Source organism: Numenius arquata, chromosome 6 (assembly GCF_964106895.1).
Source record: "Numenius arquata chromosome 6, bNumArq3.hap1.1, whole genome shotgun sequence".
NCBI lineage: Eukaryota > Metazoa > Chordata > Aves > Charadriiformes > Scolopacidae > Numenius > Numenius arquata.
The window spans coordinates 8,615,029-8,632,288 of NC_133581.1; the positions used below are offsets into that span (position 1 = coordinate 8,615,029).

Below are 17,260 nucleotides of genomic sequence, written 5' to 3' on the forward strand. Positions count from 1 at the left end.
CTGATAAAGACTTGGGAACAAGTGTTGTCACCTGTGCCCTCACCTTTGGGGGCAGCTGCTTACCTTGACTCCTGCCAGCTGAGCTTCTGGCTGCCTCCAAAGAGTTCCTGTCCATCTGCAAGCATGGATATCTGGGGAGGTGGGAAGCAAGAGGAGCTACTGGCGGGCAGTCTCCTACCTGCCGGGTGCAGGCGCAGGAGCCATCCTGAGCAGCCTGGCTTGGCAGCCCCGTGTCAACTGAGAAGCCCTTTTGCACCCAGCCTCCAGGAACGCCACACGGGGCTACACTGGGCCCTGCCTGGGAGGCACCCAGGGAAAAATCACACCACCAGCCATTTCCAGATATTTTTTTTTTGCTTTGCCCAAGAGCCAGGAAAAGGGTAAGAAGAAAATGGACTGCTCTTACAAGCAGCTGGGAAGAGAACTGGGAAGGTGAGATAGACCTTGCTCTGCTTTTTTGCCTCACCAGTCACAATCCCTGGCAGAGTGCTTGGTGCTTGATTGCTTGCCCAGAAGTGAAATAACATTCTTACCCAGAATGAGGAAAAACTGTCCTCTGTGCTGTCCATGAAAGCTGCAGCCTCCAGCTTCTTCATACCCTATGGCAGTCACAGACGGGTCTGCCTGGGCACTTGTGGCCTGAAGCTCCTCAACAGGGTTTGGCAGAGCCTGTGCCAGCATCCGACTGGCACGCAGAGCCCCAGGGACCAGCTTTCCTGTACCTGCTCCTTTTTTTCTTTTTTTTTGGCAGACAAGGGATCACCTCCCGGCCTGGAGTGCAGGATGAACCAGTGAGAGCACTGCAGAGTGTTTGTGCAACTTCACAAGGCATCATCTACTCCTGCCATAGGATGCCCTGGAGGAGCCCAGGACAGGTTGTCTCTCAAGAGAAGGAGCTCTCAAGGCTGAGGAGCGCTGATCCTGTTGGGTGCATTGACAAGGAGAGCTTGCCATCTGCTGGAAAGCGATAAGCACTGACAGGCGATGGTCTGGCAAGAGCTCTTAGGTGTAAGAACAGGAGAAAGGCCTGTGTCAGCAGTCCCTGGAGAGCTGGATGGCATTTGGGCTTGCAGAGAGAGCAGGAAGAGCATCCTCTGAGGGAAGGAAGCACTGATCTTGGGCAGATGAGGTAAGACAAAACTCACTGCAGGGTTTTAACATGCTACCATCACCCTTGAGCCCTCCTTGGAGGTGCCTGTCCCCTTTGCGGAGGTAACAGAAGGGAACATGTTTGTGCAACTAATGCATCTTGTCTCATTCATTCCTAGACAAGAGAGCTGACACAGTGGTGTCTCGCATCTCCACAGCACGGTTCACCAGTGTGTCTGTCAAGCTGTCGAGCTGTTCACAGCTTCGACCGCCACTCACTGCACTGCTGAGATACTTCCCTCCCTTTGACACATTCCCCGGCTTCAGTCTTTTGTTATGCCACCAGCACATCCAGCCTGACTGGCATCAAGCATCCTGCTCCCAACCGCATCAGTTCCCAGGAACACACTGTTGGAATACTCAGTTTTCCCAACCAGATTTTATTAATGTCTAGGAGGATATAATCACATCTCCAGCACAAGGGATTGAAGAGCTGGTCTACTGGTCTACCAATAGATGGAATAAACCTTCCCTAGCAATACAAGTATTGGCACCTCTGGGTGTAAGTCACATTAACACACTGTATAACATTGCTTACGTTATCAAATGCCACATAAACCTTACTGGCCTGTAATCCCACTGCTGCACTCAGTGAGACAGTGCACAACAGCAGCTAAACCAGGGAAAGCTCTGGGATGTTAGTCCCCTGGTGTGGAAACCACTACAGGAATTTGACAGTGCACAGACAAGGTTCTTGCCATTTTAATTCAAAGTGGCAGCACCAAATGTCTTGAATTCCTTGTATTTCAGGGCCCAAGCTCATATTAACTATCCACTTATTTCCGGAATTTGGTGTTTTCACATGATCATTTTTTCCCTAGCAGAGCCAGGCTGCAAGCCTTCACACAGCGAACAATTTTGGCACAGCTGCAGAAAAAGGGGGTGCAGAACCTTCTCACGCTTCTGGCCCAAACTGCAGAGGTGTTTCTTCAGCAGCACTATCATTTTCAGCAGCATTTGTTTCCAGGCACTTAACTTCCAACCCTGTTGTACCTACTAGACCACCTGGCCCAAGCGTTCATGTAGTTTTGTGATAAGCCAGATGGGGAAAACGAACCAGGTTAAAATGAACCCAGCAAGACCCCCTTGAAAGCACGGTGTCTCAGGAGAATAAGGATGGGCTGTGGGGAGGGGTAGGAGGACACAGGAGAGCCCCCTTCTACAGCACAGATTGGGAATCTGCATTCTGAAAATATTGGAAGTAGGACAGAATGAAGAAAACTGAGGCAGAAGCAACAGGGAAAAGTACTGGCCACAGTCTCTAACTTTGTTTCAGATTGCTCCTATCAATCGTTCTTCTAATTTAGAGGAAGGATGGGAAAATTGCTTTGACCAAGAGAACAGCACTAAACTTCTCTTCCCAAGTTCAGCCCAAATTTTGAGCTCTACTATGAAATTCCCCAAACAAGGGCTAACTTAGACCACATTGTGTTGTAAGTCAAGTTACTGCAAACTATCAGCTGGGATTTAAGTTTAGGACACGGACACTTCAGTGAAAGGATGTTCTTTTCCAAGTCTGGTCAAACCAAATATCCCCCCAAGGAAAATAACAGGCTTTGCAATTCCAGGTATGTTTCCAGATCAAAGATGCTCAAACTTATCCAGAGTGACTCTCCTAAGGTTTTCTTCAGTGAATGATGAGGCTAGGAAAAATTTCAGTCTAGTAATCTTCTAAAGGTGTCTGCAAAATCTAACCTTTGATTAGCGTGAAGATTGTCAAAATCAGGAGAAATGCTACGACTACCATGTCATGCTCCTGTTCCTCAGTAGTCACGCCTGGCAGTCTCTCGCAGGGCTCCTTGGCTTTAATTTACATATTACTCCATCTAGTGGCCTAATGGTTCCAGCCTCCACAAATTCAAAACTCTGCCCTGGTACCAGCTGGAATTCAAACCTCTGCAGCAATTTTGCCATCACCACTTTCGCCTCCATCTGTTAAGAAAAAAAGCAAACTTATCATCAGTAACGGCAAATACAGTTTGGACTGCAGCTACTTAAAGTCAGTGCATTAAAGTCATGCTGCTTTGTCAATATAGAGATGTAAAACTTAAATGTTACTCTTAATGCCGCTGACTGAGTTTGGGCAGGAAGAACAGTTGCCTGGGGCCTCCTGGGTTTGAAGATAACTGACAGGCACAAAGATCTGGCCCTGTGTTCATGTGCTAACCCCGTTTTGGAAACCTGAGGTAAAATCAAGCACTTTAATATGAAGATTTCGAGCACTGGGTCTTAGATGAGCTCAACAGCACACCCAAAGAGCTGGCCTCCTGCTGTCCCTCTGAAATGCTCTTTGCCATGCTCAGGTAATGACACACTTCATTAAATTGTTCCATACACGCAGCCTCCTCCTCACCCTTGTGAGGGTGCCATTCTACCAGCTGATGTTTCCCCTGCCTTGACTCTGCCAGCTGCAGCCACAGGATGGTCCCTAGGAGTCCCTGCACCCCCTGTGTGTGTCTGACCTCGGCTGGCAAAGGGATGTTGACTGCGATTCCCATCAAGGGGTTTGGATTTAAGCAGGGTGACCCAGGACAGTTCAGAGCTGCCCCTTCCCCCCTGCAGTCACCTTGCCTGCAGGCTGGCACCGATGACATGGGACCAGTTGGGTACATGTATGTCTGCTCCTGCTCACATAATAGCATTTGAGAGACCTGCCCTGTTGTGGGCATGGTGGTGATCTTTCCTCTAGAGGAAAGATGGTCAGCGCACCATCACTGTGGCCTTTGGCCCCCCACCACTAGACACAGTCAACATACCCTGAGCTGGCCCAGTGCTTGCGACGAAGCATCGTTCCAGGCCTTTGCTTACCTGTGCAAACACCTGCCCGATGCAGGATCGGGGTCCCAGAGAGAACGGAAAATAGCAGTAATATGGCCTGCAAAGAAAAATGTTCAAATCTGTCATTCTGATGGCTTGGTTGTAAAGAAACAAACAAATATTTCATCACAGCAGCAAGGAAATGGTCTAAATACCACGTCACCTGACTCACTCGTTAAGACAATCTCCAAATTAACGTGGTTTTTTTTTTTGCTTCAGAGCAGCAATAGTGCTCCGCAGCAAGTTTCCTCATCATTTCTGCTTACTATATGGCTCAGTTCACAGAGCTCTTTTAAACCTTATTTCAAAGCTGAATGTCAAGCATACTCATGGCTCACGAAGCAGTTAAATGCAGGGATCAGCACCAACTGTTTAGGTCACTGGTCCCTCCTATTGCACTTCTGGTTAGGCTTAGGCTGCCTGCGCACATGGCTGAACAGCATCTTCTGTCCCTCAGCCCCTTGTCCCCTCTCTAACGTGGAGACACTTCAAGCATCCTGGGGCCACGGCTGCCACGCATTAAATGTCTGTATTGCATTAAGGCAATAAAATTCAACCTGGTTTTGGCCCAAACCTTGGGGTTTTTACCTCAACAAAACCACTAAATAACACTAATATTGGTCTTTTTTTGTAAGGTATTGTGTGATATAAAGAACTTCTGAACAGAAGCTGCACATTATTGTTCTCTATTTGCATTTGGATAAGGCTTTAGCGTTACTCATATGGGAATGGAAAAATAGTTTTATTCTACTTTCTTCCTCTTGAAATCTCTTCCTGTAATGTTTCCTTATTAAATATTTAATAACCTGAGAGTGAAAAGAAACTCACTTAGGTGCATCTTTGCTAAATCGGTCTGGATCGAAAGTGAGTGGATCCTTAAAATACCTTTCCAGCCTTCCCATTATGTAAGTGCTGAACTGTCAAGAAAAAGTTTATTTGCGTTAGTCAGGAGCAGCACACTCAGAATGCCTCTTTGCTGTCACAGGTACAAAACCGTAACTGCCTTCCACTCCCCAGGCAAAACCAATCCAGAGTCCCAATTCATACCCCAGTTTTGGCCAAAATTTCAGTAATGCCTGTAGAAATATGCCCAGGGAGGATTTTGGCCATCTGATACACAGATCCATTATATTTGGCTCGACTGCAGCAGCTAAAAGCTGCTGCTGGTGGCTGGGACTCACAATGAGTGTTGTGTTTGCAGGAATTCTGATGCCATCAACAATACGCTCCTTATCCGTCCAGCGTAATGTCCCTGCGACAGGCGGGTACAGCCGCAGTGATTCCTTCAAAACCTGCATCAGCAAAAAGCATAAAAGGTCAGTTAGTTAACACAGGGTAGGAAGCAGAAGAAAATTAATTACCTCCCTATGGCCTTTCACTTTGGCTACATGGAAGCTTTTGACTTGTGGAACAGATGCTGGTGGAACAGAAGCTTTGGACTCCTATGGGCAAAATAAATGGTTAAGTCAGTTCCTTCAGGACTGGTTCTTCGTTACAGCTGGTAAAATACAGAGAAAAAGAAGCAAAACCCACAAGAGATACCATACATTGAACAGTTCTAACATCTCAAGTCAGGCCAACAACTAATTGAAAAAATTACTGGGAAGCAAATTCAAACGGAATATCGAAGAGTAAAGCCTCATGTCCCCGATGAGCTGTTCTCAGCACCAACTGCCACAAGGATAGGTGGCTGCTCCCATCTCCTTCCCACTCTCAGCACTGCACTCCCACTCCTGCCTTTGTCCTGCTTCTGCTGCTAAGGGAATTGACCCAGGTCAGAGCACCAAAATAACAAAAAACAACCTGGCAAAGGAAAATGAATAGGGAACAGTGATAAAAAATGAAATGAGACCATTTCTTTTAGTGGCAGTGAGCTGTAAGAATGCTTTATTTCATCAAAGTGAAACCCAATTAACAGTCCGTATTAGCATCGCAATGCAAATGCAATTAACGGTGTGTATGCACAAGTGGATTAATGAAAAAGAAGCATGGACAAAAGGATTCAGAATTGCCTCGGCGACAGGAGAGAAGTCCCATGGTCTCTGATACTCCAGTGATGGACTGGCTTTGACCAAGGGTGATTGTGAGTTTGGTTGTACAGATCCAAATTTGCTGTGTTAAATAAACGGTCTGCTTTGAGAGGCTCTCATGTGATCTGTCTTAAAACTGAAAGGCTTAGATACCTCGTCCTAATTGGAGTGGTATAATTGCAACGGTGTTTGGAGAAGCCTAAGGAAACCTGTTGATTTCTGTAATCACACTGAGATGCCTTTTCCTTATGAGAAATACACCTCTGAAATCTATCTGCTGTCAAAGCACAGTGATTTGTGGGATGGGATAACGGCACATGGTAAAACACCATCACCCACCTTGACAGGGCAGTTTAAGAGAAGAGCAATCATGGCAGACTACTAAAATCACAGGGAATTTAAGCAGGGAAAATAGCTGCCAGGACTGCGATACAGCCTCTCCTGAGGGCTACTGGTGTCCCCCATCTTGTAAAGAAAGGATACGCAACACAAACGCTGGCAAGTAGCCAAGCCCTGCCTTTGCAGTTCATTACCAACCAGCATTTCTATACACAAGACCTCTTTTAGGACCAAAATCTCCCCCCGCCCCAAGTGACTGAAGAGTGTTTCAAGACTGAATAATAAAAAATTGAAATTGCAAAAAATAGCCATTATTTTTGGATGTCCTCAAATCCTGCTGAGTTTATGGTGCATGGTGAGATCATTGCTGGAAACGCTTTAACAATAACCAAACAAAAATAGAGTTGTGATTTTGGGAAGTGCCTGGGACTCACACACAGGTTGGGCTTGAAGTTGGAAACCCTTCTTAAAATACAGCTATGGTTTCAACTTGAATAGGTAGGAATTAAGCAACTCCACTCCAGCTCCCAGCTTGGTAAGAATTAGAGCAAGCAGTGAATGAATCATGTGGGATTTTGGAAAGAGATCTGAGGAGCATCCTTCCCAAAAAGGCCGGGCTGCTGCAAATGGCTCACAGTACCTGCTTGCTGAGTCTCTGGGGACAAACACTGTCAGGATCAAATACTGGCATTGCTCTTAAAATTTTTAAAGTCTGGGGCTCCTCTTTGCAGTCCCGTGAGATGGCAGGAGTGCTACCAAACAGCTCTAGCTGGTATTTTACCTCATTCCTACAGTACCTGCGATAAGTATTTGAGTTTGCCAAGATCCTCATAGTCAATGTCTCTCTTGGCTCCAAGAACTTCATCCACTTCGGCCTGAACCCTGCAGTTAAATTAAAAAATGTTAGTTGCAGACACCAATTTCTTGCTAGGCAAGTTGACAAGTTACATTTTTTACTTTCCAGACACTTAGTTGGACTTTGACTCCCATCCTCAGGCAAAATGCCTACTGATTCCCAGCCAGCCTGCCTGAACTTGTGCCTCATACCAGGATGCAGCAACGTGTGTACAGTGCAGCTGAATCAGGCAGGACTCAGGACCAGCTTTGTATAAAGGCTTTGAAAAAAAATCACTTAGATGGAATTGAAGTAATTCAACTTAAGCTTCTTAAAATTTTAAATATATTGGGACTGTGAAACTGTTTATTTTGAAAGGGAGGCTAGGATTTATTGGGAATTGATCCTAGCTTTTTAATAATCCTTATAATTAAGTTTGCCTTGAAATTAACAGCAAGCTGGGAATGCAAACTGTAGCGCACGTACCTTTCCAGTATATCAGGATGCTGAGCCAGTGCCATTACTGTAAATGACAGCTGATTGGCGGTGGTTTCATGACCTAACAACACAAAAATTTGGTTTAAAGGTTAGCACGAAATAATAACATGATATAAAGACGGTCTACTAGTGTGATTGTGAACAGGAAATTTTGAACATCAGGCCCCAAATATTTTATTTCAAATATGCTAGAAATTAAAGGAAACACTAAAAGGGATGTAAAATCTCCATAAGGAGCTTTCAAGAACAACAAGAACAAGACCTAGCTGGTAAAGATTGTTACAAGCCACCTTGCTCAACTCAAAGCTGGCACCTACTGGTTAGGAGCTCCCTGACAGACAGACCAGTGAGGTTCAATATTTGCTTTGTCATATTATGGGACACACGGTTCTGCAAAGAAGCAAGCATTTACTGCTTTTGAGGGAAAACACAGCTTCTTTGAAATGTCTGCTTTATGTGGATAGTTTTCATTTTTTCAGGTACAGGCATATGTATTATTTTGAAACATTACAGAAAACAGACTTCTGCAAAGATGTATTTGTTGCAATAATGTCTTTCTTGTGAAAGAACAGTGTTTTGACCTCACTTTCTTAGGAACCTAAATCCTGACTTGCAAGCCTGATCTTTCTACATTGTTTACCTCATGTATCATCTCAGCCCTTGATTTTTCTGATAGGCATGACAGTGCCCTCTCCTACCAACCATTGAGTAACGCTCCCAAGGCAAGAATGACATTTAGTTCTGTAGGTGAGGTGACATGAAGACACGTGGATTACATTAAAGATGCTTTCAATGGGGTTTAGCAGGATCTGGGAGGAAGGCCCAGGACCCTGTGAGGAACAGCCTTGCACCCCAGCGAGCGGTGCTCCCCTCTGCACCGCAGGCTGGAAACCACCGGCCTGGCATTATCTGCTGTGTTGATATGACTGAAGGAGGGTAACACTTAACTTGCCTACGAGAAAACCAAGGGTTCTCTTCAGACCTCGCCCAGCTGGTCCTACGCAGAACACTACTGTCTTCCAACCGACTCCTTGGTTACAGCAGCATCACACAGAGTGAACAAGGACAGTAATCACGACCCTACAGATGGCCCAAAAATGAGTACAGCTTCCCACACGACATATCCAAAATGTTAAAATAGCTACCAACCCGCAACAAAGAAAGTGATAAAGTTATCCAGAATGTTTTCATCATCTCTAGTTTCCTCCAGAGCTGTCAAGAGAGAAAAGCAAATGGGATTAGAAAACGTCCCCGTGCCCCAGCTGGTACAGTCAGAATGCTCTGCCCTGTTTTGCACATTTTGTCTGAGGTGGCATCAGGAAGGGATGCTGAGTGGGCAACTCAGTGACCAGTATTTGATCCTACACAAAGAAATAGGGAACTTTCAAAGCAACAGAGATATTTCAAAGCAACTCTCGCTCTCTTCAGTGTGAAAAAACCCTCCTGAAGACATCAGAGTATCAAAGCTCAGATACCCAGATCTCCCCAAATCTCACGGCAAAACATGCAACAGACAAATTAACTCCAACAGCAATGTGTCCCCTACCGTCTCCTTTCAGTATCTGCGTAAGAATATCCAGCGTGGCTTCCTTCCCGTTCTGGATGTCCTTTCTCCTCTGGTCAATGCACTCCTTCGCCACATGCCGCAGCAGCTTCACACTCTCCTTGACCTCCTTTACCAGCTTCTGTTTCCCTGGCATGTACTGAATACAGAATCTTTTTAGTCATTTTATTCCTTTTGCTGGTAAAAAATATTGCCAAGTGTTATTTTTCAAGTGAGCACCTTGTTTTCTGCTAAATAGCATTTGTCACAAAAACATCTCTTCTCCATGGAACAAAGTAAACGTCCCCAAGGTGAAGGGTTTGGGTTGAAATGAGAAATATTCCAATCTGGGCATGCCCAGTCTGAGTTTGTCAGACCTGATGTTTTGAGCTCCATGAGCAAAATTCCTCACATCTCCACAGAGAGAAACTGCAGCATGTGATACAGAATCTCACCTCTGAGCCCAAAAAGGAAAACAGGAGCTCTAAAAGCCTGAACTACAGCTTTCATGAGAAACCGTGGAATGATTTTTAACTTAAATATTTCAGATTACATCCCTAATTTCCTAGTATGTGAACCGTGGTCACAAATACAATTATTTTTTTTATGGTAAGAAAGTTCAGATTTCTTCCACCTTGAGTGAAGACTGCCATCCTCCATGAACAAATGGCAAAAATCTCAATTTTTGCAGTGATGGGTATGAAAGGGTAAAACCATATAAGAAGACGACACATGCATGGAGGAAGAGAAGGCAGAAAGACAGAAAGGAAGCACTAGATGTTAATTTTGCAAGTGTTTTAAAGCACTAATGAATTTTATCTCAATGCACAGTGGAGAGAAAGAGCTACTGATGGCTCTTTCCTTGTGGTACATGGACCTCGCGTGGCTCTGTCCCACTTGTGCAGGAGCAGGGGCTCCAGCTGGATGCGAGGAGAGAGGACTGAAGAGAGGAGCATACAGACCCGCAGGAGGGGCATGCGCGCCTTGGTCATTCCCTCCAAAACCATGCGCACAGCATGTGGTAAAGGCATCTGGTCGTTGCTCAGTGCATTTAATTCCAAGCCAAAGGCTACCTGAGGAGTAGGAGAGAAAAAGGCAACTTGTTGCATCCTCCTGGCTCCAGGGTGAAAGAGCAGGACAGCCTCACACCCCCTTTTCCCCTAAAAATACCTCAGGCTAGATCCTGCCTTGCAGGAGGCTGCGAGGGAAGGTTAATATCTGCATTATGTTTCCTCCTTATTAATAATCTGCTATTACTCTCCATTCATCCCAAAGTGTTTTGCGTAGAGAAGAGAAAAGCCAGTGTAAGGCAGACTTTGTGCCGACACATAATGGTAATAATATGACACTCACAGGTGAACAAGCACTGGTGTGCCCTTTTTGGCACGGAGGGGTGGGAGCTATAAGGCTGTAAGGGCTTTTGCAAAGGGTCCCCATGCTGCAGGCCACACCTAGGCTGTGCAGACCCTTCCCTAACTGTCTCTTCCTATAGCTCAGCCTGAATGGAAGTGGCACAATTAGTCCTTCAGCTCTTCTGGCACTGCCGGGTCAAGGTGTTGTGCCCTGGATGCAGCTCCTGATCCCATCCTGCTGCCAGTACCTGTTACTTCCATTCCTTCCTGCCAGTTGCAGAGGAAACAAGAAAGCGGACAGCTGGTACCTTTCCAATGATATCCATAGTCACCCGGTTCATCATCGTCAGCATGCTAAACTCAGTTTTTCCATCTGCCTTTTCCTCTAGCTTCTCCATGAACTCCTCTGCTTTTTCATTAAAAGTTTCCACCAGACCAATCAGGTAGCTGAACAATTAATAAAAATGAGTGACGGATGCTCTGGAAAGGACATCTTTGCTGATGATTTGCATCATTATTTTCCACTGAAAATTATAAAGGATTTTTGTTTTTTACTTTATAGTAAATTTGCCTTAATACTTCAAAAAAGCAAACAGGCAAAACGAGCTAAATTCAAATGGACTTCATCTTCAGACCCTAAGTGCAATGCATTGAGGCACACACAGGCAAACCAGAGCAACTCCCCACTCATCAACCACACCGTAACTCCTGTAGGGAATCACTCAGGCAGGTGAGCAATGAGGCTTGCCCACTTCAAATCCCCAAGGTCTGTTTTTCAATAGGATAAGGCAGCCATCACCACACTCCTGGATACACAACCCTGGGACCTTTCTGCCATTGCTGAGCACGTATGGGTGTCATTTCCCCATGGGAAGTCTGGTAAAATTATACTTGTCATGGACATGGTGTGTTGGACTCTTAACTAAAATGTGATTTTGGCACTAAATGGGTTTTTTCTCTTTCTAAATATCAAATAATGAATCAACGACAGGCAGAATCATAAAAAAATACAGTAGAAATAACAGTTAGATCATTCCAGAGGTATTTGCCTTACCTTCGGCTGAAAGCTGGATCCATTATCCTCCGCTGCTTGTGCCAATGCTCATGGTCGCAAACAGTTACCAAGCCATTCCCTATAAACCTAGCATTTAGAAAAACAACAAAAAGAACAGTTTTCAGCAAGGGAGCCAGCTGAACCCTGAGTAGTCACAAAGACAACTCTTCCACATCTACTTTCTTGTATTTTTCCTATGTGCAAGGAGTACCCCGTTGTTCTGAGTACACAGTCATTGCACACTGTGGACAACAACTGAACTGCAGATATGTTTTGCCTGGTACATGTGGACTGCTGAGTTCCATAAGATGTTGGTTCATTACAGCTGTTATGCAAATAATTAATATAACAACTGGATTATTATGTTTTTAAAAGCTCCAGGCTAACAGAAAAAAATCCCCTATTTTGTTATTGGGTTAAAAGCTGGAAACTCCCATGCATTAAGGAATAATTCAGTGCTCTAAAATCTAAGTGGTGATGGTCTTAAGCAAACTATTCTGAGACTAACAACATCTACAGGTGGGGAAAAAATACAATCAAGGTAAAAAAAAATCCAGACATATGACTTGACACATAATTTAGTAGGTACATGTTGCTTACATGTGTCTGCAATTAGTTATTAGCCCCAACACTAAAGTGAATGATCTGAGTCAAAGCAAGTGTCACGTCTGTGACGATATTCATCTTTCAACTATTTTCCAATCACAATGGCTTCAGTTTTTGCCTACCTCTCACCAAATAAGTTGGAGATACGACTATACACCATCCGATCCTTTGGGTACTGTGGTGACATCAAGAACTCCTAAAATCAAATCTCAGGTCAGCGAATACTGAGTGCAATCCATTTCCCAGACAAAACATAAAAAGCCACTCACAGTCTTTTCCTCCTGTAGCAATAGTCTGAAGACTACATGAATTATTCGGTGTGCCCTGATTCCCCAGTTCCTGTGCTGCTAGCTTGTTTTGCATGCCTCTAGCACTTTTTGCCCAATGACCTGAAATCTCACTCTGTGGTTATTGCTAAGATTTAGAGGAAGAAATTCAATCCCTTGTGCCTCACTCATTTGAGATATTAAGCTCTTGCAGAGGAGCCTGCTTTTCAGAAATGGTGGATGCGTGCTCTATCTGCTGTTTAAATAAAGGTAACAAGGCAAATCAATTGATCAAGGAAGAAAATAAATCAGGACAGCCTGAACAGCAGAGCACCTCACCCTCCTAACCTGGCCAGAGCCACCCTCTCCACAGGTACAGACTGGCTGCACCTCACTACCTGAACATCAGGCACCACCTCTTTCTTTCTGCAGGGACGGGCTGATCCCCACTGTTAATTCAGCTTTTGCAGTACCTTCACTCCTTCAGGAGTCAGAATCATTACTGAGACTCTGTGGAAGGCATTCACCCGTACAATAGGTCCATATTTCTCTGCCCTACAAGAAGAGTAGGAAAAAAAAAAAAAGAGAATTATGGTACAAACCACCAACATATGACAGTTCAGACCTAATAACCCCAAAAAACCAAAGCAGCACGTACTGGGAACTACTGCAGTCTTTGGCAAGTAAAGCCATTACGAGAAAGATCAATGCTCTCTCTCTAGCTCCTCTACTGACCTGCTGAATGACGCTAAATATGTAATTCAGGGCCTCTGTGCCTTGATTTCCCAATCTGTGCTTCAGGGCCACCCCATTTGGTGTTCCTGATGTGTCTCAACTTACCACTGCAGGAGGAGATCATGCATAAACTGCTCATTTTTCAGCATTCTCCAGAAGATCGGCAGATGTCCAAATAAAAAGCTGCAGAAAATGAAGGTAAAGAGTGTCACAAGGATGCCAACATAGGGATTTGTATGGATTGCAATCTTTGTTCCTCAGTGATGCAACACGAGCATTGCTCATGTTTTTCTCCTTGCATGAAAAGACAAAAATAACACCCAGCTGTGCCAATGCCCAGCCCTCACGTGGGTAAGCTGGGGACCATGGTCAGGCTGGTGCACTTGTGCAGCCAGGAAGACCAGCACAGAGACACAGGACAAGGTCTTTTTTTGCTGCTGTATTATAGGAGATGTTTGGGTCTGGGTGGGAACTCCCAGAGAACTGCTTTGCCTTTTGCTGAGCTGACTGAATCTCCACTGCAACTATTACATTTCTGTACAGGCAGCAGACATTTGCATTATATATTCTTTAATACGTGCTCAGCCCAGGTAAGATCAACTTCAGTTCTGTCAATAGAGTTAACCTGAGTAAAATCAGGAATGCTCTCCTTCTGTCTAAAGCCACATCACCTCAAACGCTGGAAACAAGAAGACAACCTAGAAGGATAATCACTGGTTAATATGTAAACTGCAGAAATAAACAAAAGGGTTAACTCTTCAAATACTATAGCTGTATTAAAAAATTAGAGATCAGTTCCTTCAGCTGCGAGGGCAAATTCCCACTGGCTTTGCGTGCATCTGAAGGAAGATTTGGCCAAGCTCCTCTCTAAACGAAGAAAGCTGCGCTCAAGATCTGTTTTCCATTTGAGAGATGGACAGCCATGCTATCATCCTTTTCAGTAAAAACAAGCTATAGGGGAAAAACAGTATCTTACTTTATTTCTGTTGGAACCAGGAGGCGCTTAAAATAAAAAGCGCTCTACAAAGTTACCCAACATCTACAGAAACTTTTAATCCTTCACTTGTTTGACTCCTCCATTGTAACTGGACTCCAAAAAGATGCAAAAGCCCCAAATATGACAGATGAGTCCTTTGTTAGCTAAAGCTCTGAGAAGCGTTCTATCTGCAGCGCATGAAGCAAGGTGCTACTCATGGCTCCCCTTGTGTGACACATGAATCCTCAGAAATATTTTTCATTCCCTGTCCCATTACTACCCACTTAGGTCAGGTGTTACAATAGGCCTAAAACATTGATCTGCTAATGAGAAGTCCCAATTACTTACTGCATGCCATGTAAAAAACTAAGTAAGGGCTTGGTTTAGTATATATAACTACGTGACGCTATCATCTGGAAAAACGTATTTGCAAAGAAATCCCTTTTGCCCATTTCTTGCTATTAAATCTTTAATATGAAGAAAACCTTTGAAGAGATGACCTCCTCTCTTCACAGGTGAGCCATTCACGTGGTAAAAACGACACAAAACCACTAGGACTCACTTTTCCAGCCTGTCCTGCACAAATCTCCTTTGGAGATGTGCTATGTTAGTTCTGATACAATATATTAGCCCAGGAAATCAAGGGAGTTAATGTAATCTTGTCATGATGCAGCCATAAAACCTTGGACAAAGTCTGAGGTTTTGATAAGATCCTGCTGTGCTTCATCCTAAACAAGGCTTCCTTAAGCTTTTCTCAAAGGGAAAGAGCCAAGGGCAAAAGGAAAGTCATGCATCTGGGAGAGAGTAACACCTTGAAACGATATAGGCTGTGGGCGGGCTGGCTGGGGAGCAGATCTGCTGACCACAACCTGGGGAGTTGGTCCAGGTGGACAAGCAACCCCAGCCTTTGCTTCTGGTGCTGCTCTTCTCCAGTTTGCCAAATACAGTCTAAGCTGAGAACTGTTTAGATTGGGATGAATCCCATTTCAGAGTAATTTGGGTTGGCGAGGTCCTCTGGAGGCCACTGGTCCAGTCCCCTGCTCCAGACCAGTGCTACACAGCTCAGGGCCTCAGCCAGTCACTTGTGCCAGCATTTCAGCACCCTCACGGTGAAGGTGTTTCGCCTTACACCTAGTTGGGATTTCCCTTGAGGCCACTTGTACTGATTGCCCTTTGTCCTTCACTCTGCAATTGCAGAGACAGTCTAGCTCCATCTTCTCATCACCACCCATTAGTAGCTGAAAACAGCCAGTGGATCCCCTCTGCCCTTCAGCGGCCATGGCTCCATGCAAAGTAAGCCCAACACTCAGCCTTCCAGACGTCCTGGCTGCCCTCCACTGGACTCATCCCAGTTTGTCTATATCTCTCTTGTACTGGGGAGACCACCACCACACACAGCCCTTGGCTTTACTTTTTTTGTCTGTTTGTTTTTATAAATGACTTTTCAGAGCTGGAGGCATTTTATTTTCCTTACCTTGGACATTTAGGAGTGGAAGTGTTTGTGCAACAAGTACTGAAATGGGGCTTTTGGACTGTCCCTGGCAATTTATACTTTTGAAATGCTATCAAGTACTGTGGGCTCACATGACATGCAAGCTTCCACCTAGACATACCTGGACTAGAAACCTTCCTGTAAAGGATCTTAGGCTGATCACCAACATTAAGCCTCAAACCCTGAAGAAGGGAAAGGAAAGCAGCAACAGGGTTCCTCAGGCTGCCACTACTTTAGGGTGTTACTTCACACCTCAAAATGAACCTAAGGACGAGCAGGTTCAGGTACGACAAGATCCATCCTCTCTCTAATCCTAGTATCTGACCCTGATTACACAAGTAGGCTGAAACACGGAGTTATGCAGCCAAGCTTGGGTCCCTGTAGGACTGTTTGTATAAGAGAGTGCTGGCATGGTGTCTCTTCCCATGGCATGTTACGGAGGGCAAGGTCAGGTTGAATGGGAAGCCCATGCTCTCCTGCAAAACCCATGTCTCCTTGTGACAGCACTGCCATTGCCTTGCTGGCAGCCTTCTCACTGCCCTTTATCAGTTATGACATTTTATCTTTTTTTTTTGGCAGAAACCAAACACCAAACCCCTCCCTGCTCATGAGGGAGAGCAGGGAACGTGCCCAGTGGAGTTAGTGTCCGTGTGCCTCTTGGAGCTGTGTGGGACAGCAAGACGGCCCCTCCTGCACGGCTGGTGCTGCTGGCCAGGACTCTTCAGTGTCGCAAGCAAATGCACAGCCCAGAGGGGCAACTCCAAAGCGCTTGTTTCATGCTGCTGTGGCCACATGGAACGACCAGCCGGGGAGATATGGGTCAGCACATCCCACCCTGCTAGCCCAAGCCAACCAGGCAGTGATCCAGTATCCCCGGCAATGCCCCATGGTGCCAGCCCTCCCCAGGAAGCAGGTGGATACGGTGCACTGTCCCAGACCAGCCCGATTTCCTCGACTTTGCCCTTGCCCGCACCAGCAAGATCCCGGCCTGTCCCCAGTTCACCCTGGAGTGTTCATCATGTTCTCTGACCGCCTTCTCACAGTTCCAGCCTGGCAGCGAGAGCAGCCGGGGTGCAAGGTCCACCGCTTCGCCCGGCCACGGGAACGGGCTAAATGGTGGGAAATGCCCTGCAGAGGCCTGAAAAGCCCGCCCCGGGCCCCATGGCCTCAGCCCACCCCTGCCCCTTACCTCACCCGCGGGGGGCCGGGGATGTGGTCGTACTTGGCGTGGATCCATTTCACGTAGCAGCAGAGCAGGCCGAAGGCCAGCAGGGCGAGGGCCAGAAGGAGCCCCGCCGCGGCCCACAACCCCTCCATCGCCCGCGGGCGGCCGCCTGCCAGCACCGCCTCCTCCCCGGGCAGCGGGCGGCGTGGGGGGGCCGGGGCGGGGCGGGAGAGTCCCCGGCTGCGGGGAGGGCCAGGCCGGGGCGGGCCGGCAGAGTCCCCGGCTATGAGGAGGGCCGGGCCGAGACGGCGGAGTCCCCGGCTGCGGGAAGTGCCGGGGCGGGCCGGCGAAGTCCCTGGCTGTGAGGAGGGTTGGGTCGAGGTGGAGAGTTCCCGGCTGTGGG

The 17,260-nt window shown here is 46.2% G+C and overlaps 1 protein-coding gene across 1 annotated transcript; it reads right to left on the bottom strand.

The window, feature by feature from the left end:
* Positions 1-1,517: 1,517 nt before the first annotated feature.
* On the bottom strand, positions 1,518-17,042 carry CYP46A1 (cytochrome P450 family 46 subfamily A member 1). Its single transcript, XM_074149166.1, has 15 exons — positions 16,882-17,042; positions 13,330-13,407; positions 12,963-13,044; positions 12,346-12,419; positions 11,618-11,704; positions 10,872-11,010; positions 10,174-10,284; positions 9,215-9,371; positions 8,818-8,880; positions 7,657-7,729; positions 7,133-7,217; positions 5,148-5,258; positions 4,795-4,883; positions 3,958-4,024; positions 1,518-3,081 (listed from the first exon to the last, which is right to left on the bottom strand). Exons 1-15 carry the CDS (start codon positions 17,007-17,009, stop codon positions 2,920-2,922), a joined length of 1,506 nt encoding a protein of 501 aa, XP_074005267.1. The 5' UTR covers positions 17,010-17,042; the 3' UTR covers positions 1,518-2,919.
* Between the last annotated feature and the right edge of the window lie 218 nt (positions 17,043-17,260).